Source organism: Colius striatus, chromosome 4, assembly GCF_028858725.1.
Source record: "Colius striatus isolate bColStr4 chromosome 4, bColStr4.1.hap1, whole genome shotgun sequence".
NCBI classification, from domain to species: domain Eukaryota; kingdom Metazoa; phylum Chordata; class Aves; order Coliiformes; family Coliidae; genus Colius; species Colius striatus.
Window position 1 is genome coordinate 75,378,417 of NC_084762.1, and position 25,712 is coordinate 75,404,128.

Below are 25,712 nucleotides of genomic sequence, written 5' to 3' on the forward strand. Positions count from 1 at the left end.
AACTGAATCCAGCAGACACTTTCATTAAAGCAGTTTACCATAGAGATTGTCCCACTTGTGAATTTCAGTTCTTTTATTCTTTATTTTCTTTCTGTTGCCATCTGTTCTCCAAATTTCTTTCTAACAAAGTCTTTATACGACATCAATTGACTTCACATAAGCTTAGCAAATGTGACTCAGCAAAAAGAGTTTTACCAGTTTCAACAGAGTTGTTCCTGATTTACCTTGCCAAGACACTCATGATCACTTTAATAGTTTTATTTATTAGAATTTATTCTGAAATCTCAAAACCTCATCTAGCTGGATTATAAGTATTAAACCAATGAGAATAACTTCTAAATGTACCTTTTCTGCCTTGCAGTGTCCTTAAGAGTCTTTAGTCTTTCAATATCCATCCAGAGCCACCAGTACCTCTCCCCAAGTGTTCCTTTAATGAACTTCTTGAATCTCTCAAATTCATGTCTGTTACCAATGTCATAAGTCCTGTGACTAATACACCAGGCAGCCCTACTATCTGCCCCATCGCTTTCAGAACTTGATTGTAAGCTTACTTCTTCAGTATCTCTTTCTCTTACATCTCCCTTGTAGTCCAAGACAGTGAATGGAAGACTTGGGGGAAAGAGCGACTCTGCAGTACCACAGGCAAATTTGTTATTTGCTAATTTTTGTATAAACGCTTCAGGCTGTTTGTGGAAATCCACATCAATCTCCTTGTTAGCAGCTGGCTGGTGAGTCAGTTCTGAAACAGGTTTCTTCATTACAAATTGAGTATAAGCTGGTACGAATTCTTCCAGTGTCTGAAAAGTTGTACTTCCCTGCTCATTTTCTTCTTTTGCTGCATTGTCCCACTTTGGCTCTAGATAAACTCTTAGCTGAGTGTGGGAAGGAGACTCAACAATGGCCACAGAAGAACTCTCCTCTGGATCTCTTCCTAGTAATGTCACCTTTTGCTGATGCTGTCCTTGAAGTGGAAAGAAAGTTCATTGATTGCATTCCTTAGACAAAAAACCTGCTCCCGCTTTAAGTCAGAAAAGATCATTGAACATCTTTTCAATTCAGGACTGTCCTCATTAATAGCAACATTTCCAAGTTAAAAAATCCAACATATTTATATTGTGCTACTGCAGAACAATCAGACCATGTCATGTTGCAGATCAAGGAATAACAGAGGTGCTTATGCTTTTGCTATCTGTCTAGAAACAAAGCCCCATGACTCAGAAGCTCATTCCCTGTTGAATTCCAGCAGAGCAGCAGAGTTCAGGCGTAATTCTGGACTCCCTTTGGACCTAATTGTCTTGTTTACTCAGCTGAGCATCGCAGCTCCTCAGCATTTGTTAAACCATCTTGTGCTGCAAAGCCTGATTCTTTCTTCAGCATTTGGTCACAGTTTGATCAAAGTCACAGTATGTGGCAGGATTGTTTTTTGTTTAGGCCTGAGGAAGCTATTAAGTGATAATTCTTTGTCTATTTATGTTGACTATTGAAAAAGTCTAAGAGAACAATCAGGCCTCTGTCAGTTGGGTAAAATTTTGACATATATATAGAAGGACAACAAAACAAATTATTATGTTAAAGGCTCTGGAAACATTTAACAGTCCTGCTGCCCAGAAATTGTTCCTTTCTGTTTAGAGATATTTCATAAGTACCAAGTTCAGATCAGTGACTAGTCTTTTTTTTTTGGTCCACACTTCTCTCTTGTTTACTTTTACTCAGCTCTCATCATCCCTATGCTGTTAAGCATGCCCTGCTGTTCTGGTCTGCTGAGAAAAAAAAATTACTGCTCAAACTTGCTCAAATATCTCTTATACTTCCGCCAGACTTATAGCAAATCAAGTACTCTAGAGCATGCTAGTAAAGACGACCTTGACTGTACATCCTGCTCAGCTAGGTTAATGCTGCTGTCTCTGTACAAGTCACTCCCGTAAAATGAGCAGAATAACTACAGATCTTGTGAAGAGCAGCAGAATCTAAGTGAAAGTAAGAAAAAGATAAGGTCATAACTCAATTATTACTCTACAGTATCTTCATATCAATCCAGTGTTTAAAGTTTAGAATAAAATGAAACTTCTGTATTTCTCTGAGGCTAAGATGTAGGCTTGCATACTCCATCATTAAGGTAAAACATTGTCAGTGAGGAGACTTCTACAACATCTACAACCTCTGAGTGCATGGACTACATTGGGCTATGATAGAAAAGGGCTAAATCTCTCAGATCCACTGAATTCACATTTTTTTATTTTATCAGCCTGTGTAACCCTCTATGGCGACCTAATCAAGAAATGGCAATGATTGTTAGACATTCCTTCCATCTTCCTCCGAAAATAACCATATCTAACCAGTGTGGGCCACTGTCACAGACAGATGCTTAGATTAGGAACATAGCATAGCGATTCCATGCTCTGCACTTACACAATTTCATGTGTATGTACATATGGCACAATGTGTTGACATTAATACAAAAATGAGTGTGACTTAAAATATCTTTTCTTATTTCTAAGCTATTTAAAATGTTTTCACCTGACAAAGAAAAGCGATATCTTCTCAACACAGTTCTGTGAAATTGAAACATCGAGAATTAATTCATGGCATCTGAAGCAACCACAGAATCACAGAATGGCAGGGGTTGGAAGGGACATCCAGTCCAACCCTCTGCTAAAGCATGTTCAGCTCCATCAGGTCACACAGGTGTTTGGTTTGGAAACCTCCAGAGGAGGATATGCCACAACCTCCCTGAGCGGCCTGTGCCAGGGCTCCGTCACCCTCACAGGAAAGAAGTTTCTCCTCATGTTCAACTTCCTGTGTTCCAGCTTGTGCCCGTTATGCCTTGTCCAATCACTGAGCACTACAGAAAAAAGACTGGCCCCATCCTCTCAAACACCTGCCCTTTAGGTATTTCTAAGTGTTGATAAGGTCCCCTCTCAGTCTTTTCCAGACTAAACAGCTCGAGGTCTCAGAGCCTTTCCTCATAAGAGAGATGCCCCAGTCCTCCAATCATCTTGGTAGCCCTCTGCTGGACTCTCTCTAGTCCTCTATCTCTCTTGAGCTGAGAAGCCCAGAACTAGACACAGAACTTCAGATGTGGCCTTACTGGAATAGGAAAGAAGAAAGAATTAGGAAGAGATAGTCACAGCTCATGTGTAATCAAAATCCAAGTGGCTCAGAGTTTTGTTCAAGACATTAATTGATAATCCTGATCCAACTGAAACAGTGAGCAAGGAATTCAGACTATATTGTCCAAGCAAATACCTTCAGCTATTGAATTCTTTCTAATTGCAGGCTGTGTCTGAGAAACTTAGTTGACACCGTTTTTTACTTCCAGTGCCTGGCCACAGGTGAATGCTGTGCTTAAAAAAGTTTTCTGACTGAAAGAATGGCTCCAGGACTGGTGTTATTGGCAGGAATTTGTGGTTTTTAATCATAGCTGGATATAAAAGATACCTGACTTGCTGACAGCAAATGGAGTGCACCTATATCAGAGGTGTATCAAAGGATTCTGGAGCAGCAGTTAGCAAGGCTCATTAATAGAGCTTTAAACTAGTTTTGAAGGGGGAAGAAGATATAACTGGACCTGCTACAAATAAGTCCAAGGGAAGTATGCCAGGGCTCATAGGATGGTATACTAGTGAAGACTCTGCCTTCTCATTGGAGACAAGGAATAGACATATAATGAAGAGGCAAGGGCTGTTGGTGATTTAGAAGTCTGAGAAGCATCTGGTAGGAAGTGGCCCTCATGCTTACAAAAAGGTGTTGGGATCATTAACTCATCTGAAGGGCACAGAATGAAGAATGCACAGAATATGATCAACAAACAGGGGGAGCTTGAAGCCATGAGACATAATGGCTATCATAGAAATGTGGTGAGATACCTCACATGACTAGAGTGTCATAATCAATGGCTACAAGATCTTCAGGAGGGATAGAGGGGGAAGGAGAGGTGGTGAGGCCGTACCTCAAATACTGCATCCAGTTTGGGGCCCCTCTCTACAAGAAGGACATTGAGGTGCTGGGCAGGATCCAGAGGTGGGCTATGAAGCTAGTAAAGGATTTGGGGCACATCTCATCTGAGGAAGGGCTGAGAGATCTGGGGCTCTTTAGCCTGGAGAAAAGAAGGCTCAGTGGAGACCTTATTGCTGTCTACAACTACCTGAAAGAAGCTGTAGCGAGGCAGAGGTTGGTCTGTTCTCCCTAGTGACAAGCAATAGAACAAGAGGAAATGGCCTCAAGTTGTGCCAGGGGAGGTTCAGGCTGGATATTAGGAGGAATTTCTTTACTGAAAGGGCTGTCAGGCATTGGAACGGGCTGCCCAGGTTGGTGGTGGAGTCACCATCCCTGGAAGTATTTAAGAGACAGGTGGATGTTGCACTTAGGGAAATGGTCTGGTGGTTGATAGGGCTGGGACAAAGGCTGGATTTGATGATCTTAAAAGTCTCTTCCAGCTGAAACAATTCTAGGATTTTATGAATACTGGATTTCCTATGAAAGAAGCATATGGAAATAAACACATGCAAAGTCAAGGTCTATGGAATAAAATAAATTTTCAAAGAGAAGACGTAAAATATTCATTGAGGCAAAATGCTGTTGGCTGTGGGACAAATGTAGCAAAAGAAGACGACAGAGAGGCTTTCCATAGGCCTTTGCCCAACCAACTGCAATACAGAGCTACACTACACTACAGGACTCTTCAGGAATGGTGTGGTTTTCACCTCCCTACTTAAAGCACTGCAAAAATTAGTGATGGAGGCATGAGCTGCAAGTGAGTGTGACTTGAATAACAGCAATATATTTCCTGGGGTCATCCTCAAGGGTTTGGGGAAGAAGACAGGCTGGAGTTATAATATCTTCTACTTTTCCATTTCATCAACTCTGAGGTCCTAGGTGTTCAAGACTCAAAATGTAATGGCTACTTTTTCCTCTGAGACTGAAGGAGTGAAAACTCCAAACCTACAAGCTGAGACCTCTCTGTTCATCTTGCTACTGCCCAGAGAGCAGCAGCAAAGCTATGCAATCAGGTATGTCCACATGTGCATCTGTATGCTCTCTCACAGTACCCTTGAAAATCTGCTGAACAATTTCAGTTAAATTTGACTTATTAACAGGAATGTCACAAACTATTGTGTTCTATAAGATTCACAAAAATTGTCAATCAAAAGGCCTTTAAGTGCCCAACATAAATACCCACAAATTTTACATTGCCAAATAGCCAAAGAATCTAGACAAGAAAGTCTTTCAAAATACATCAAATGGGAAAAAAACACTCAGGTGAACTTAACAGATATCTGTGAGACAGAAATAAGTAAGAAAAGATGCTTTTACTATCACAAAAATATTTGGCTACTAGCTCAAGTTTTCACCCAACATTGTGGCTATTGAAATGAACAAATCCCCATTTGAAGCCTAAGATACCATGTGATACTCAGAAGCTAACAAGTGGGATTAGCAGCAATATCTTGGAATGCCTTTTCTTTCCACCCAGTCAGAGTTGTGTTACAAATACTGTAGCTGAGCCTGTTACTTACCCAGAAAGTTGTCTTTTTCACTTAAACAATCAGCTCTTTCCTGCTCCCAAGGCAAACACTGAGTATCTTGCATTTGACCAGAAGCTACAGGATGCATAAATGAATTTGTAATTTCTCTGGATTCACTTTGTTTTACTAACTGATCCTTTGTCTGAGAAGCTGTAGCCTAGGAAGAGAAATGTCATAGAATTAAACCAAATTTCTCTATTTATTCCAGTGTTTCTGAGAGCAGAGGGCTTACTGACCATAGTAATTTTTTGCAGTCTGCTTCTGTAGATTTCTTGCAATGATAGCTCTCAGTGAAGAGAGCAGTGTGACAGTACCTGAGCATACTTGTAAAACAGTTATTGTTTAAGCAGAATTACAACCCATTGACCTTCTTCTGTAGTGCAAAGGGCTTTTCAGAGAATAAATTGTTCAGTTAGGTTGTGACCTCCGACCCAATGCGTTGAATCTGCCTTGATGTTATGTCCAATGAACAAGTTTATTTTACCTGGCCAAGTGATACACAGAACTTCTTCATAGATAACAAAGGGTCTTCCTCCTCGAGATGGGGCGTATTCGGCTCTTGGTTCCTTATCCAGGGATAGTAGTCACTATCTATAATGAAATTAATGCCAGTTTTGCTCCATTCTACCTGTGATAGCAATTTAGCTAATCTGAAATTAAATGTTGAGAGAAGAAAATTATTTATTTTACCTTTTAATCAGAGAGAGTTGATTTTTGGCCAGAATATGTATTAAAAAACATTATCAGTCTTAAAATAAATTGCTACAAAGAACTTCATGACCTACTTTATTGTTTTACACTTTATCTGCTGTCACATATGTAAACGCCAATACTGCCATTCCATAGTCCACCAGCTTTACAGATGGTGGCCTACTTTGCATTACCAAGCTTTACCAGTAAAAATGATTTCTGTAAGGATGATTTGGCATATATCTATGCAGTCTCGACCCAAGTGCCAAGAAACCCTTGAACCAAATGGAAATTACTAAAATGGAAATATTCTCCTAGATTGCAGAAGTCCTGTACCACCACCAGACACTACACTTCTGTTCCTAATACAAGCAATCTTCCAGCAGCACTGTCACAGCAGTAATTATACTACTTGAACTTTCAGAGGATAACAAAACAGCTGGTGCTATTGTGTCAGCTACCTGCTGTGTGAGGACTTCATAGTACCTGAAGCATTCCAGTGCTGCTTTATGTTGCTGTGAACCTCGCCATGTTCAGGAAAGCTAATCTTAGAACTAAAAGACGATAACAAGGATGCTCTGGGCTCAAAAAACAGGAGCAGAATTTAGTTAAGTTAGGAAGCGGTGCACAACCAACCAAGATGCATGTGAAAGGAAGACAAAGCCTATGCCCGAGTCTACGACCATGAGTGAATGCCCAGTTTTGTTTGCCCTCACTATTTGAGAGCAGATAGGATTTCATTCTAGAGCTGGGATGTCTTCATCTTTAAACATGATTTTTCTTTTTTAATATTTCAGCTTATCTTGCTCGTGATTCAGGAATGCAACTCAAACCACTGATATCAATGGAAATCAGTTACATGCTTAAAATTAGTTTTGTATCATTTTGTTTGCTAACTTTTCGATCAAAGAAATATTTTGCTGTAGCAGAAGGTCAAAATTAGTGTTTCATAAGACCCAGATACATGTAAAGCAGGCTGCTACTAAATGTACAATGAAGCACTCTGTCATGGTTTGTTTGTTCTTTTCCCCTTCAATATAAGTTCAGTCTTCAAGATATTGAAAGTTAAAATATTTAGAATTTTTTAATGTAGAAGTCTATACCACAGTAGCCAGTCTGTAATTACAACCAGCAAACATGAGTTTTGTGAACCGTACTGCCAGGCTGCCTCTCCTTTTAGGACTGCTGAAACACACTACCATTACCAACCTCTAGATAAAACCTTAAGGAATGTAGAGGCAAAATCTCCTGAACATCTGCTGGAAAGACATCTGAAAAAATATAGCAAGTGTATAACAGTAAATCATCCAACTATGCCACGGCATCCCACAGAGAACCTTGCAAAAGGAAGTCTGACAGGGGGCCCAAAGACACAAAACCAATAATCGAAATTAAAAGGACTGGCTGATTTTTCCAAATAGTTTTCATGGATTCACAATTTCCACTTATATGGCTTACATACTGCTTAGAGAAAGATGCTTTGCTACCATGATATCTCCATAGAATAGAGATTCAGAAATCTGTAAACTTTCTCTCTTTATAATAGTGTAATACAGTATGTAATTCATAGTTAAGAAAAAATACAGAATGATGAGTGAAGTCATTGATTTTATTTTACCAGGCTCACTAAAATGCTAAAATTAAACAAAGAGGACTAGAGGTAGGAGAAAACATATTAAGAGTACTGTCAAGATGAATTAAACAGAAGAGAAAAATGTACACATTTAAAACCGAGAGATAGTATAAAAGATTGCAATACCTGTATTCAAAGTAGCAGTCACTTTCTAGAAATGCTGGAAGCCTTTCTTTCTTAATCCACTCAATTGCTTGTTCTTGATCAAGACACTATTAGAAAATAAATACCAAAAATTTGGGGTATTCTTGGCTTTCTTCTTTTGCTTGCCATATAACTGATTCTCTCCATCCCTCCTCTAGCATCCCTCTGATCCATTGTCTCAGGAAGACAAATTCACAGTGAAAATCATCTTTGTTATTCAGTTTAACCTCAATCAGGCTGGAACAATTGATTTCATTTACTTTTCTATTAGCAGCTAAAAAGGTCTAAATCTTATTTTATCTATAGAAGTACAACTTTTTAAAGAGCTTATGGGTGTTTTTTCCTCAGAAATAATGTGTTTTTGAGTAAAATTTTTACTGTACAATTCCAAATGCAAATTAGATGCTCATAAATTTTCTGCAAAAGGAATCTGCTAAGTTTTCTGACTTTATCACATTCTGTAAATAACCACTATTGCATTTCTAGTCACAAATTTGAAGAATAAAGAACCCTTAAATTATAATCTCAGAATCAGAGTGCTGTAGATATTAAAACCAAAATCAAACAAATAAAAAGCCAATCAGTTAACATCTTTCACACTCTTATGTGGGAGCATTAGATAACTGCAGTGCACACAGTAGCTCTTATAGTGGAAATCTAAGTGCGTTGTGAATCAGGCACATAACGAATTTCTGCTCAGGTGGTCTAAGCCTCAGGAGGTCTCCCCAAAGAGTGGTTTTGTGGGGTAAAAGGGAGGTGTTGAGCAGCAAGCCACACAGGGCCAGCTAAAAAAACTCTGCCTAGGGTCTTTCAGAGAGCAAGATCCCTGACTGTGAGCCACAGTGATCCTCAGTTGTTTCCCTTAGAAATGACAGCAAACTTTTTAATGTTTTATTTTAAGAACATATTTTTTCAGCTCCTTGGGGACAGCCTGATTAATTTCTCTGAGATGCCTTTTTTCTTTCAGCAAAGGTGAGACCAATGATTTGGAGGGATGTAGTAACTCCCCTTGTCCATAAAAGCGAGGTGAAGTTTGGGCAAGGGTGGATGCTACTTTCTATATCAAATAATCAGTTTATGCTGATTACATTTTAAATTTTCTTTCCGTGAGCTAATATTCCATTAGGGACAAGAGTTATTTCTGTCTCATATATATCTGTAGGGGATTAAAAAAAAAACCTCTGAATAACTCAGAAAGTGGGTGGTTTCATTTGGAGAGAAGAAAATATTTCAAAATATGGAAAGCTTATGTTGGCAGTGGCTCACACAATGTAATTTGTGGAGATGGAGACTAATTAGTCCCAATCACACAGTGTATGCCTCTCTTTGGTAACTGACAAGCTTTTTTTAAATACAGAAGGTCGTCTCTTTATTTTGGCATTTAATATTTATATATTTACTGACTCACAGCGCGGTTTTTTTATCCGAGTGATTCATAACATGTTCACATCTGTACATGACCAGTACACAAAATTATATATACTATCAGAAGGAAAGAATCTCTACTCTTTCCCCTTCCCCAGAGAAAGATGCTACATTTAATCTGATGGATTTTGTTACCTTGGTTAGCTTCCTTACCCAGTCAACCTTAGGCTTTGCTGGGACCCAATCCAGCAAAGCTTTTAGCACGTGTTTAAGTTTAAGCATGTGTTTAACTTCCCTTGATTAAAGTTAAACACATACTTAAGTGCTTTGCTGAGCTGGGGTTTCTCTGAAGTAAGGTATGTGGGATGCCAGCCAGTTTCTTTCCATAGTTGTGACCAATTCTACCCAACTCTGCTCTGCAGGTTTTCTTCTAAATACATTTTACACCAAGTTGATTTTGAGTATTTATAAGAAAGTCACTTATCTCTATATCAATAATTTGCACATGTGCATACACATAAACAGATAAATTTTGCTTATCTGTAAATTTGTAACAGTCTGAGAGGACGTAAAATTCAGGGACAACTACCACTGGGTATGTTTCTTAGTCAAGATGTGTTTAAATTCAGGCTGTAGCCTGAAATGTCTACTACAATTCTCAAATCAGAGTTCATTTTCATCAGTAATGTGCCAGTGATGACCACTCACAGTGATTTTTTGTAGAAATTTACCATTCAAAGCAATTGCCAATCTCTTCAGTCAGTGTGAAAAAAGTAGTCACAGCAAAGGAGGCAACATCACCCAATATCTGAAATATCTGATTTGAACTGACCTACTTGATGCAGTTGGACAGGGGATGAGTTCAGTCATAGTGTAGTACAATGAATGACGCTGACTTCTTTCACCTTGTCTAATTGCAGTAACAATTTCTGGCATGCTGCAGGCCATTTTATTCCAGCTCAGCCTTGAGATGACAAATTGAGCTAGATCAGGCATCACCCTTTCCTCCAAAAAGGAGAAGAAATTGTACTGAAGCACCCTGCTCCTCAATAGGCCATCGTGCTTCCATCTACAGAAAATGGCCCAGAGAAAGTAATGTACTCAAATAGTATGGGAGCCCACCCTATTGCTCTAAACTACATGAAAGATGTAAGAAATAGAGAAACGGCTTTGAATTTGTCAAGAAAGGCCGTTCACAGTTGCAATGGTGTGCGGTTATCCCAGAAAGCAATGTTAGTCACACTTGCACATATCATTTCTTCAGTTGAATTCTGAGAGCATATAAGAAATCGAGAATAGCTTTTCTGCTTTTGGGGTCTCAGGCAAAATATTTGTGAAAATAATTCGTTAACATGGTAGGGATGTCTGTGAGACGTGTCATATTGTAACATTTTTCCAGTTTAGATAATGGCAATCTCACATTATTATAATTTTGTTAAACATTGTTTCCTTTTGACCTCTCTGAACACCATTTTCTTTTCCAAAAATAATTTCTGGGGAAAGCAGCAGTTGGTTACAACTCCCCACTTTTCTCTCAGCTTTCCAGCTATGACATAATTTAGAGCAGCCACTTCTAAAATTGTAGCAAGACCTTAGACTGGCCTTGAATGAAATGAAGTCACATCAATGCAAAGCAAGCAAAAAAGCAGTAAACCAATTGCCCCAGTGAAATATCTTTTCTCCTCCAAAGATGTTGTTTAAAGGTAAACTCTCATAACTAGTAACACATTGCATTCTTTCAGGTGCATATGGTGCCTCAACTCCTAATTTCAATCTGCCTAATTTGGTACTAAAGAAAGTTCTGAAAGTAAATAGCTAAGAATATCGAAATTGATAGTGTCTGAGCAAATTTGAAATGAGATTTTTTTTCCAAAAATCAAACCTATCTTTCCATTCATTTAGCTTCCTTGTTGCCAAAGATTATTTTCTCTGGCCATTTCAATTGATGCTAACCACGTAAATCCTTTGGGAATTAATGGAAGAGAGACTTATGTGTTGCCAGACCACAGATGAGCTCATAGCCACACAAGGAAATTAATTAATAAGGAAAGACTGAAATGCATTAGTTTCAGTCAATTTGCACATTCCAGGGATCACTAGTAAAGTAACTGTTGTCATAATATTTTTTCTTTTAATATTAAAAAGTATTCAGACCACACAGTTGAATCCTGCCCTACAGAATCTTCAAAACTCTGTGCTGCAGGATGTACATCTGTAATTCCATTCACTTGTCTGCTAGACACATGTTCATTGCAGGGCATAATTTGGCCCATCACTATGTTTTCCTAACATAAATTCATGTTTTTCCCAAGCTACCAAGCCAAATACAACAATAACTACTGCCAGTATCTCTACAGTAAGATCTAAATATAAATTCAGGGGCTGTAAGATGCTTACCATAGTGTTGTAATTTGGATCAATATTGAAGTTTGGAGAAGTTGTGCACATTTTGGAGAGCTGCCCATCATTCTTTGCTTTCCTTAGAACATCATAAATGGGGTTTGAAGGCTTCTGATCATGTAGAATTTTTTTCAGCTGGCTTTCCAGACATTGTGCGGCATCATTAACTACTTCAAAAACCCCAAAGTCAGAGTTAAACTTGACTGTCTGGGTAAAAGTCTACAAAAGAAGTTTGGAAAGTTTATAACATTGTAATAAGGGAACTCTTTCATTTAAAAAGTTACTTTTCATAGTATAGAAGCATCCTACAGAATGCAAGCTGGTATTCCATAAGCATTCCATTGCTTGCTGTGGTTTATGTTCAGAGCCTGGAATAGCAACTTTTCTGTACTCCTGTTCGTTAGTGTCTTTACTATGTAGTTTCCAATGCACTGCTACTTTTTGTCTCAGCTATGCTTAATTGTAAAGAATTTAACCCATTCTAGATCAATGATGATTATTTTTCACGTGCAAATAACAGATCCAGTACAAAGATGTCTAAAGCATTTAATTCATAGTAACTGTGAAGACCCCCTGTTTTGCAGGGATCTACTTACCCATAGGATCAGATCTCCAGTATTATTCTCCCATTTATTACCACAAACAATTGAGGCTTGAAATAATTAACGATGGAGCTTACCTTTTAAACATGAGATGCACTTGAGGAGGATGGATCTGAAAATTTCCATATGAAAGAAAGGCTTTTTGCCACATTGTTACTTGTAGGTCAAACACCTACCAACACCTAAGACCTGCAGTACATTTTATTATACATCACTAGTTCGGTCAGATACTGTAAAATACATCAGGTAGACTAAGCTTCAACTTCAGCTATGTAATTGCAACTTTTGCCAACTCAGAAAAACCCATTGTATGTGCACACATTAAAACAGACCCATCTTTCATCTTTTGAGCTCTGGTATTAGGTATTTCCCTAAAAGACTATCTTTCAAATCCTCTTATTTGAAATCAAGAGGGAAAATATGGATAGATTTTACAGAAGTAATGGGAAACACCCAAAACAGTTACAAATATGCAATTATATACAACCAGAGTATATAAGCATCTTTTCACTGAGCTGGAAGACAAGAAGGCATGTTGTATTCAAGAACTGAAGAAAATCCTGGCCATATACAGACCCAGTGCCTAAATTCTTTTTGGTTTCATTCCAGACAGGATCCCACCTGGTGTTTGTACAGTTGTAGCTCCCCTGCACTTAATGAGATTATTTTATTTTTTCAAGCACTGTATTTTTCATTTCCTTGGGCTTTTTCATATATTAGCTATACATCCATAGACATAATTAATATACATACCACATATGCTTAATACATGCTAAATATCATATAAAAATATATCCCAGACCCATTTTCATCTTCTTCACACCTATATAGGTACAAAGTAACCATGTCAGTTGCAGTTATTCTGTTGCTTCTGTTTGAAGCCCCCTGTTGATCAACATCTTATAGAGAAATGCCCAGGACTGAACCATGTGGCTGCAATATGTGATTACAACATTCCCTACTTATCCCATAATGTCTCACTGTGGAGGCTCAGCCTGGCAAAGCACAAAGCACGTGAGAGCTTTAAGTGTATGACTAGTGTATATGACATCAGACTGCCACTGCTCAGACCCATGCATTGAATTGCATTAATCTATTCAGGTACCTAACCAGTTGAAATCATGGCTTGGTTTTTGTTCTCTGACACCTCGTGCCTCTTTTGGCATTAATTTTCTCCAGAGAGCTCTGCACATTTTAGTGGGGTTTTCTCCAGATGTACTGAACAGCATTTTAAAGAGTCTTTTATGTGTAGTAGAATTCTCTGTACTTCATTCTGACCACTTCCCAATTTGCTATGTGTACATTTCATTTAATTTAAAGCCTAATTTGGGCTGCTACCAGCTTTTAGGTGACTGTGTAACCACAATAAGCTCCAAATTTATTCTTCCTTCTTTATTTTTTCACATTTTAAACAAAGAAACAGAAGAAACCACACTAAGAAACAAGGTGCTTCAGACTCTGAGGATTTGAAATGCTCTTGCTTGCAGGAAAAAAAGCAAACAAAGTGCAAATTCCATAATATAGGGCTACGTGAGTAGACATGATCAGATTATTTTAGTCTATGTTGTTTGACTTTAAAATTGAGCAAAGACAACATTGGTTTATCACACACGTCTGCTTTTACTTACTCTAGATCCAGGTTTTTCAGTACATATTCTAATTAATGGAATAGAAAACATACGGCAGCTTTCATGTGGTGAAACAGATGCTAGTGAGAATTTCTTAAATTTATTTTGTGTGTCTGACTACAAATCATTTATAAGGTTAATATACTAATGGAACAAAAAAACATATTCTGATGGGATAAGAAGATTAAGACTCCATACACTACATAGTTGAGCACAAAAAGTGGGTTTAGTCCAGACTTCTGGGGTTTGGACCAAGTTATCTACCCCCAGGATCAACTAGAGGCATGTATATACTTCTTGTATGTACAGAAAGTAGCCAGTAGATCCTCTTTACTTGACACTAGTAAGACTATATGTGGAATACTGCATCCAGTTTTGGGTACTCACTGAAAGAAGAATGTTCATATATTTAAGACCATTGGAATCTGAAATGGTTAGAGGTTGGAGTACTTGCCCCATAAGGAGAGGCTGAGGGAAGTGCGTTTGCTTAGCCTGAAGAAAACAGCTCTGAGAGGATATAGAAGCAGTCGCAGAACTTACGAGGAGGTTACAGAGAAGGTAGAGATAGGCTTTTCAGAGAGATGTATGGTGGGAGGACAAGAGACTGTGGTCACGTACTAAAACAATAGAAGTCTCAACCAGATGCAAGAAAAAAGGTAATTGTGGGATAATTACCTTTAGAACAGGCTTTCCAGAGAGCCTATGGAACCAGTTGTTGGGAGGTTTTCAGGACATCATGTAAAAGCAATTTAGAATAGTTAAAGCCTTTCTGGAGAACCACATTTCTTTTGCTTACTTAAGAAAATGAAAATGATAAATCAGAATTATAAGCATAATAAAATAAGAGAAAAGCCCTAACCTTCTTAACTCATCCCTACCACAGAAATACAAGTGACAATGTTATAACAAAAATCAAACAGAAACACCAAAAAAATTAACCTAATTTCTTGTAGGAAACATTTTCCCAGTTACAATGCAGGAGAGAGGATCAGTTAATCAATTTCCCACTCAATTTGTGAAAAACTTCAAAGCAAAACACACTAACTATTCCCACACATTGCAAGCTACAAAAAAACCCCAAACCCTGTTTAATATCCTAAAAACCTTTCCCACAGAAGCCAAGTGCTGTAAAATCCTACAATAGATACTACAATGTTTCAAAAGATAATAATAAGAGAGGTTTATGGCACCACCAATAGTCTAGGTCATTACAATAAAAAGAAATGTCTTCAGTGAAGATGTCTATATTAAACAGCAGGTGATCACCTACACAGGGGAAGGGGGGAAATTATCTGTGCCAATCTAATATGCTAAGAAATATCTTTCTTATCCCACATTTGGCAAATGCTTTTGATAGATAAGTAAAATATACTAACTGAAGACTTAAGTGTATCATTCTCACTCTAGTTTGGACCAATTTTTGATTCTTTGGAGATAGAGAGGGAAATCTCCAGAACCAAATTGTACCTCAAGATGTTAAGAAAAATTAAATCAGATTTGGCAAGAGTCTTGAAGATTGGGATTCACACATTACTAGTTTAGTACAAAAAATAGGATTTTGTAGAATATCAACAGACTTAAGAATACCAACAAATAAGAAGTCTACAGACTTTGCAAAATGTTTCACTCACAAGTAATTCTCCCCTTGAACCCAGTAAGATCAATGTAACTCAGTGTAGTCATAAGCTTCAGAAAATCTCCAAGCAAACAAAAACTGTTGTACAGCACTATCATTAAATAAATAAACAATTGCATGTCCATTTTTTATAACAAAGAAATTTCTCAGCTGTCAAATGCACATTGTATATGGTTTCATCTGAAGAATAAATAGAATACATAATTCTGAAATCTGGAGTTATACTCTTAACTGAAGGGAAGGCAAATTTCTCTCAGTCCTCCCAAAACAGAAACCAAAACAGCATTCATCACCATGTTGCCAGGATTTCAGACACATAAATCTCACTTTTCTCTGCCTTAACAAATTTCAGATATAGTTAACTTGAGATACATTTAACAAATGTATGAATATGTTCAGCACATCCCACCACAAGTAATGTAGTTTGATCCCAAGAGAAACAGAATGATCACAGCTTGGCTGTCTCTTAGGTTAAGGTTGCCCTGAAAGGGAAATTAAGTGAGACTTCATGCAGGAGCTTTGCCAAAACTCAAGGCAGGTATGTATGTATGTATGTATCACATATAAATATCAGTGAGGCTGGACCAGAAGAGAATTTGAGCAGCTGTCTGAGGTGTCTGGAAAATTCGCACGGCACACAGTCAATGGCAAATCTCCTGTTGACTTTAGTAAGTCCAGGATTTCCCTTATGTTAATGAGTAAGACACAAGTCACAATCACATATCACAATTTAGATAGGAGAGAAAAGTAGAAAATTTTTAGTAAACTCAATGTCAATAAGAAAATACATCAGGAAGGCTTCTTTTGCTTCCTTGAATGTCAAAGATACCAAGCAAGTTTTAGCCCTGGGTGAGTCTCAGTATGCATGTAGGACCTTCCTGATGTAAAAGCCTTTTTAAGGGAGGTTGGATTGGCAGCTGCAGCCTCCCTCCACACATCTGAAGAAGACTAATGAGCATGGGAAACCAACGAGCATGCATTGATGCCTTGAATTAATGCATTGACAGATTGAATTACAGTCACCTTTGAAACAGAGAAGGACCTGAACTGTGCAGCAGAGTAGATTGCTTTTTGCTTTCTGCCTTTTCTATCACCTGCTACTTCTAGATAAGGCCTGTTTTTACTCTTGACCATACTAGGTTTTCAAGACCATTCTTTTTCCAGAAAGACTGTGTACTGGTTTAGCCCTGGCTGGGTGCCAGATGCCCACCAAGTCATTCTACCACTCCTCGTCCTCAACTGGACAAAGGAGAGAAAAATATAATGAGAGGTTCTTGAGATGAAGACGGGGAGATTACTCAGCAATTACCATCACGGGCAAAACAGACTCAATTTGGGGAAAAATTATTTGATTTATTAATGAACAATCAAAACAGAGTAGAGAAATGAGCAATAAAACCCAAATCTTAAAACATTTCCCCCCACTCTTCCTTCTTCCTGAGACTCTCCTTTCTCCCCCTCCAGTGGCACAGGGAGACAGGGAATTGGGGCTACAGTCAGTTCATTACAGACAGACTTTGCTGCCCCTTCTTCTCAGGGTGAGGCCTCTTCACACTTCCCACTTCTATCATGTGGGGTCCTTCCCACAGGAGATAGTCTTCCATGAACTTCTCCAACAAGGGTCCTTCCCACAGGCTACAGTTCTCCATCAAATGCTTCAGCAGAGGGCCTTCCTATGGGGGTAGCTCTTCAAGAATTGCCTCAACATGAATCATTCATAGGAAAAACAGTCCTTCAGGAACAGATTGCTCCAATGTGGGTCCCTCATGGGGTCACAAGCCCAGCAGCAAACCTGCTCTGGCATGGGCTCTTCTCTCCACAGATTCCCAGGTCCTGCCAGGAACTTGATCCAGGGTGAGCTCACAGAGTCACAGCCTCCTTCAGGCATCCACCCACTCTGGCATGGGGTCCTCCATAGGCTGTGAATGGGTCTCTGCTCCCCTGTGGTCTCCATGGACTGCAGTGGCACAGCCAGCTCATCATAGTCACAGGTCACAGGGGAATCTCTCTTCCAGTGCCGGGACAACTTCTCCCCCTCCTCCAATAACCCTGGTGTCTCTAGTGATATTCTCATTCTCATTGCCTGTTGCTGCTGCAGTTTTAGCATCTATGTAGCAGCTTCTTCCCCTTCCCTAATATGTTAATCACAGATGCATTACCTCCATCACTAACTGTCTCGGCCTTGATCAGAAGTGGATCCATCTCAGAGCCAACTAGCACTGGCCCTATCAGATACAGAGGAAGCTTCTAGCAGTTATTTGTTTAATGAAGCCACCCCTGTAGCCCCCCACTACCAAAACCTGGCCACAGAAATCCACTGCAGACTGATTAGTCTAACCTATATTACTATATTACTATATTACTATATTGCTATATTACTGTATTACTATATTACTATATTACTATAATGCTATATTACTATATTACTATATTACTATATTACTATATTACTATATTACTATATTACTATATTACTATATTACTCGGACTTTGTTTTCAGAATCATCATCTGCATGAAACTGTGGATCCCAAACTATTCATTGGAGAATGACTTTCAAAAGAAGCAGTCTTCAAATTTGCAGTCGATAAAACTATGGTCACTTGGTAGCTTTTTGCTGCAAGGGACACTCACAGCCAGGGACTCACCACCAAAGTGTCATTTAAAAATGCTTCAATTAATGTGCATGTAGCTCTTTTGTCTCTAGTGCAACTCCTTTAGGTTGCAAAGAGGAAGAGCGTGTCTTCATCATGATCACTGGCAATTGGAAAATGAGGGGTAAGGCCCCAGCATGGACTTGGGGTGAAACAAGTAGCAGGGCAGCTTGTAAAGAGTAGGAGAAAAGTTGACATCTTACTGAGCTGAATGGCAATTTCCAACTTCTGAATTTCCATTCCTGGTTAAACATGTCCTTGGACATTTTAAATATATCTATCAAAGATTTGAATTCTAGGGATGCCTGACTGGCTAGGAATGGAAACGCATCCAGACCAATGTTTCTCTTAGATCTTTCATTTTAGATTAGTTACTAAGGAAGATCTAACTCCTTTATATGTCATGTAACTGGTTTCTGCTACTGTGCAATCGCTGTACTACTTGGCAACAAGTGCCCTCATGAGTTTTTTTTGTATTATTTTAACCTTTGGAAGAGTTTTCTGTATAGACTATCCTTTGTTACAGTATGTAGATCGTTGGAATACCCAGATATTCATCTCATATTGTATTGAATATTATTATAACAACAGGATCACTTAAAAGATATACTGTAAATCAAAGCAAAAAAAAAAAAAACCTGCTGCTGCTATAGCAAGTCCCCAGTGATACAATTTTCCACACACTAATGGTGCATTATAAATCAACACAGAGGCAGTCTCTTAAAATAAGCATATGCTGCCCCTGATTTCTTGTATCAAATCACATAATATTTTCAGTTCAACTTGTTGCCTAACTACTAGCACACCTGGGTAATACTGTTCCCAGGCAACAGTGTATAAGCATAACAAGAATAAAGCACTGGAAATTTCACTGTGATGTTTTAGTAGAAGCCTTCTGAGAAGGAGAGGGAAACTGGGAATATAGGTATTCAAACCACAGAATTCAAAGTAATAATAGAACTTAATCCTGAAGAGAGTAAATCCTCAGGAAAAGATCAAAGAGAACATAAATCCAATTATGAAAACATTACAGATAAAAATAGCTAATAAAATATCTGTTTTCATGAAGATGTGTAAATACACAGAAGAGAGACCATGCGTCATCCTAGAAACCTATCAAGATTATCACTGTAAAATGGTGTTTACTCAGGACTGTCTGTGAACATTTTTTCTGTGAGCTTCCAGAGCTGTTAGGAGCATCTGGGCAGTCACTGCAGTCCAGAGCTGCTGCACTGCACCAGGACTGTAGGCTGAGGAGCCCTCTGAGAATTTTGGCTTCTAATAGATGTCCTGAAGTCTATGCGTGTCCAAGGAGACTCAGAGACTAAGTAGGCTGAACTTCTTACCCATCCCATCCTCTGTGATTTGGGGAAAACTTGAAGCATAGTTTCCAAATAAGCAGAAAAGTCATGGAGAAGAGTATTCCTGTGCTAAGAGTGATCTTGCACATGGAAGGAGGCCTGAGTTTAAAAGCTACAAGTTTAGGCTTGGATATAGGCAGATAGCATAAAGCAGCTGCAAGGGAAAAAGAAAAATAAAATATAAAATGCTCCTAGTTCTATAAAAAATATTCTTAGGAATCTTGCAGTGTGATGAATGCATGTAAAGGCTGAGTTCCTAAAAGAAGCCAGTATCGCTGCTGTGCTCAAAACCCGCATCCTGATATAGAGTTAACACCTCCAGGTTCTATGTTGATATAAAAATTGACATGGGGAGCCCATTCTACCATCTTTAGTTCCACAACTTCCATTATGTGTACTTTTACACAAATTTGTTATGTAGCTTAGAGAGCATATCTGCATCTAGTTCAGTTTGGTATTTAGTTTATTCCAATAGTGGCTGAACTATCTCTTAGCTCCAAGGAGCATCAAGGAATATTCTGCCCCTTTCTGATGCTGGTGGTGGTTTCTACCAAGCAAGTTGCAGAAATGGTTACATATTCTCATAGTGCAGCCTGTTGGGCTGCAGTGCTCTAGGAGGCAGACAGGCTGTGGGGCAGCTCTGGGCTAGATTGACTGGGATATCCAAGGGAGCCGTGAGCAACACTGAGGGAAGATCTGTGCCTCCCGGTGGGGGAATACAGGTGTGAGGTGTGGGGATGGAGAGAATGAGGATAGTCAGAGCTAAGACTTCTCAGATGGTGATGAGAGAGGTTGCTTTATTGAGGAAGCAGAACAGTACATGTGACCCGTTGAGTGTGGGCAGGCAGTGTAGTTGATGGGAAAAATTAGCAAACTATAAGGCAATTGGTTAAATACAGGCCACTGTGTTATGATCTAACTGCTACTGGATCAGCAACTAATACAGTCTAGAGTGGCACCCTCGTAGCTTCACATGGGAGAGGAAGAAGAGGGGAGATCTTCACAGCCATGAAGAGAAACAGGGTTCATTTCTGAGCTAAAGTGTTTATTAATCACTGAGTGCATCACTGGAATGATGTAAAAGGAAAATCGTTTGTTATGCCAGCATGTCATGACACTGGATAAAAGTGAGCTCCTTATACTTTGAAAATAAAATCAGTATTTGAGCGTCTTTTTCATTTCTATTTGTATTACTTTAGTGCACTGTGATTTGGATGAGTAAATTTGCAAGAAAAAAAAATCTGGCCACTGAAGTCCAGGTACTGTGACATTACCACTGTCAGGAAAAATAAAATTAAGTAGTAAAAGTTACTACGATTAAACTAGATACGTACTTTAAAAACACCATTTAACCACCCAGTGGCAAAATGTAGAATGTTCTAAGATGGATCTTCTTACTATTAATCTTAGTAAAGTGTTTCCTGCATTTTACAAGGGATTTCTGTAAGGTACTTACCGGAAGACTCAAAAATTCGTTGAAGTAGTCCACAAGTATATCATCTGTGGCTAAGCACTCTTCCTACAGAGAGACAAAATCACAAAGCAAGCCTTGTACTGATCTCCAGTAACATGTTTTGAATGCACTGTAGCCTCAAACAACGATGTTTCCATGAAATAGAACATTCAATCTTTTGCAAAATTTTATTTCCCACTTTTGAGACCAAAATCATTGTGTCATTGGTGTATTGGAGCTTTTGCACACTGCTGAGGTCCTTAGCAATTTAAAAAAAAAAAATCACACAAGAAGGTAAATTCTTTGCCAAGAATTTTACAGATAAATCCTTCATAAACCCAATAGTTTCTAAATGCTGGAAATCTGCATGCTTACTTTTGAAAAAATGTGCATAAGCTAACAGTTTAGAACAGTTTCCCCATGTTGTAACTTTCTCTCCTGCATCTGGGAAGGAGTATAAAAGTTCACCAGAGCCTGCCTCTGCTGTCACACTGCTGCTAGGGAATATTTTGGGGATTTGAGGGGAATAAAAAGGAGTTAACTTATCTATAATCTGGTCCACCAAACAAGCAGTGTATGCCACATTTTGAATCCGACAGAACTGAGAAGCTTCTCGTTGACCTCAACAGAAGTGAAGACTGCATCTGCAGGTGGTTTTGTACCTTTTCTGAGCCTTGCATTTTAAATCTTGCTAACAAAAATAGAAAACTGTAGAGTAGAAATTAAATTCTTTTGCTGTTGACAGGTAAGTATGGATACCAGTCTTACTTCTACTGCACTCAATACCACCCTTACCTCCATTTCAGTTCAACAGAAGGTAAAAGTAGAACACTTTTTCACTAATCTTCAGAAATCTGTTGTCACTATAAGGAAAACTCCTGAATAATATTTAACAGTTTCAGTCCTTGAATATTCTATTATTTTTGCCTTGTAACATAAATCAAATGCATTTGCCAATATCAGCAAAGGTCTTGTGACACAAACCATTTTTCTCTTTCTTAAGTTCATAGAATTGAAATATGCTAGTGAGGTTATGTACAGTGGACATGTCCAGCACTTGTAGGCAGGCAGTATCTCAATTCCAAACTCCACGATGTCTAACCTAAATAGAGACAGTTTGTACTTAGATAAGGAAGAAATCTCAAGCTAATGTACTTTAACATGAACTCAGGAAGGCCTCTATGTGCTGTACAACAAGTCAGAATCAGACCTGATGGTGTTTGTTCAGCCTTAGTCTGTCAACATTTACTCCTTAGCACTTGTGGTTGCTGCTGTGACAGATACAGGACAGGCAAGTTCGCTCACACTCATTCCTGCAACACCAAAAGCAAGACTATCTGCATTAGAGAGATGCTGCTTTATTCAGATCACAGGCCAGTGGTCCAATGCAGTTGCAGTACCACGGACGTAGAGATGTTAAGGAACTGACTAAATAGGGGAATTATTGAAGTGTTTAACTCAAAGCATTTTGGAGCCTACAGAACATCCTCTCACTAATGTCAATAGGTAATCAATCAGATGCAGAAATCTCAATTTGGCAAGTGTTAACACAAGTAACAAAAAATTTACTGCAGCCTGCCTCATGTTTGGTTTGGGTAATGCACAATTAGATTTGACACTGGTAAGGATGTATCTGAAGATGGCAAGATATGATAATACTCCATAAATATTCAAAACAATTCATTTATTACTGCCGAAGTGTAAGCTCTATAGGAATGTGCAGGTAATGTGTTTTTAATTTGCCAAGGATATAATTCTCCATAGTCCCAGGTAACAGCAAGAAACATAAACATAGTGGTTGATTAATCAATAAAATATTATCTCATCAATGCAAGCTATAGTGCTTACTGATCTAACTGCATCTATGTACGATATACTTTCCTCTCTTTTTTGGAGGGCTTTTTGTGGTCAGTCTTCTTCATTTGAAAGCATAGTTGAACTTTCATATTCACACATTAAAGGTTATGGAGTTGTATATACAATACTATAGCCTAGCTTGCTGTGTCAGGAAGTGTTTAGTTTCATTTCTTTTCCTGACATCTTTCCTGCTGCACAGTCCAAATTATGACTAGGAAAAATTGCCTTACAGTTGCAACTAGAGATCAAGGTGTGCTAAAAATCAGTGCAGTTTTGCCTTCATGCAATTTGTGTATGAATAGGAATAGGTCTGATTTCTTTCACTCTTTTCACATTGAAAGGAATTTTTAAATAATTTTGGCAACAGTAGACAACCATTTCTTAAGACGTTTTGTGGAAATAAACCTAATGACCTTCTATCTGTAGTATTTCATAGCTCTCTCTATTACTACTGTTGTGAAAAAGTACAGGAACAGAAATATTATTAGACATCAAAGGAGAAGCTGAATGTGAGTAAAATTTACATGATCTTGAAAGGTTTGCATTTCACATAGCAGCATACACTAAAAGGATTCATAATTCTCCAATCTTGAAAAATACGCAACAAATGTTATCTTTATAAATGTCAAAAAGTTACTATAAAATCCTCATCCTGCATAGAACCCTGACAGCTTCATGTCTCCATGTCAAGTTCACCTGGGGTCAGACATGTCTAGTCACATTAAATAGCCTGCAGAATCGGGGTTTAATACAATGTAAATAACACAGTTGAGAGAGGTTTACATGTGCATATTTATATATGCTAAATATGTACTATATAAAGAATAACAGAATCATAGAGTCTTTTAGGTTGGAAAAGATCTTTAAGAGCGTCAAGTCCAACTGTTAACCTAACACTGTCATTTCTCTAGGATAAACCAACACAGTTCCCTCAGCTGCTCCACATAAGACATACGCTCTAGACCCTTCACTAGCTTTTACAGCAGTAGTCAGATTAAGTTCTAGTTGCCCTTTGGCCCTTCTCATTTGCTCCCTGCATAGTCTCACAACATCTTGAGTCCTTCCAAGTTGCCTGCGCCTTCCTCCAAAGCTGATAAACTCTCTTTGTTTTTGTGAGTTCCAGACAAAGCCTTCTGATCAGTCAGAATGGTCTTTTTCCCCACTGTCTCATTTGGTACACGGGGACAGCTTGATCCTGTACCTTTAAGATTCATTTCTTGAAGAATGTCCAGCCTTCTTGAACTTCTTTGACCTTCAAGGACTGCCTCCCAAGGCACTCTGTCAACCAGACTCCTAAACAGGCCAAAGTTTGCCCTCCAGAAGTCCAAGTTAGCAGTTCTGCTGACCCTTCTCCTCACTTATCTGAGAATAGAAAACTCTATCCTGTGCCCAAGAGGCCCTCCAACCATCACATCATCCGCAAGTCCTTCTCTGTTCACTCTACTCCAGCACCTTCCCTCGCTGACTCCCTTACCAGCTGTGTCTTTCACACACTCCAGGAACCTCCTGGACAACCAGTTTCCAAAAACCCTTTTTTTTTCCTTTTTTTTGCTCTACATTTGCATGACAAAATGAACGATCAAGTCTTATAAAGCATACTTACAAACACTTCTTCTGTTATACATGGAGGCTCTGAAACACAAGAATGAAATATCATAGGTTATCTAAGCAATATAGTCAAGCTTGTGCAACTACAATTACTGAACAGAAACAAAAAGTAGTGAGGCATGACAGTTTTCCTGGATATTCTGAAGTAAAATAACTTAGCCTAAGGAAATAAAATAAACTCTAAGAACATGCAGTAATGTTGACTCATGCATAAAAAGATTGACTATCAAAAGAATGATTTAAATAAAATCAAGTATTATTTACCTAGTTTATTTTTCATACATAACAGTTAACTTCTCGTCAGCTTCTCCCCCCAAAAAACCAAAAGTTTTCTGGTTTTAATGAAAATATAGATCTGTATGAGACTCTGGGAGGCTTAAATGGCAAATACTATGAAATCATACGACAACATTTAAAAAAAATACATAATTGTGGTGCTCCTAGGTAACCAAATCTCACTCATTCTAGGGCAATATCCCATCTGTTGGTGATGCCATTTTAAGAGAATAGAGTTCTGTCTGCAGATTGATTAATCCTGCTGGGCAAGTTTAAACCCATAAATTCAAAATCCTCCTCTTTTGTATCATCATCTCTTTTCCCGAGACAATCACCCTATGGTCAGATCTCATCTGATATATTCAGTCCAGTGCCCTGTGTGGAAAGCACTACATACCAGTGGTAAGCCTCTTCGAGTGCATCCTGGGTCTACATACATAAGGGCTACATACAGCGCTGCAAGTTTACCGCCTCATTTGCAAAGGTGAAATCCTGAAGTGCACGCAAGAAGTGGAAGCTGCAGAGTTCCTGGGCCTGGCTGGGGACTGCTGGTCTGCACTAGGGCAGGCTGGCTCTGCCACGCAGCTCACAGCAAAGCAGGGTTGCTATGGCACTGCAAACAATGCACGAGATGAGCGGAGGAGTGAGTCAATACTCCAGACGGCTGATGCAAACCTCCCTGAAGCAGGCTCAGATATCAGGCACGCTGATGATACGTCCCCAAAAGAGATGCCTGTGAACAAGGAATTTGAGGACACTTGTATCAAAATACACTCTTTTCTAAAAAAAAAAAAAAAAAAGCCCCAAAAAACTAAGCAGTGTTTTTTCAACTAACCTAGACAGCTCTTTGTCCAAAATGGTATTCTACCTTCTCCTACATGA

General features: G+C 38.7%; 1 protein-coding gene across 1 annotated transcript in view; it reads right to left on the reverse strand.

The window, feature by feature from the left end:
* RGS22 (regulator of G protein signaling 22) overlaps positions 1-25,252 on the reverse strand; it is a 63,922-nt gene extending 38,670 nt beyond the window's left edge. Inside the window, 10 exon segments of the mRNA XM_061995893.1 lie at positions 346-601; positions 713-921; positions 923-961; positions 5,513-5,682; positions 6,010-6,175; positions 7,975-8,060; positions 11,755-11,976; positions 21,093-21,155; positions 24,550-24,578; positions 25,228-25,252. Coding sequence (XP_061851877.1) covers positions 346-601; positions 713-921; positions 923-961; positions 5,513-5,682; positions 6,010-6,175; positions 7,975-8,060; positions 11,755-11,976; positions 21,093-21,155; positions 24,550-24,578; positions 25,228-25,252 — 1,265 coding nt within the window.
* Between the last annotated feature and the right edge of the window lie 460 nt (positions 25,253-25,712).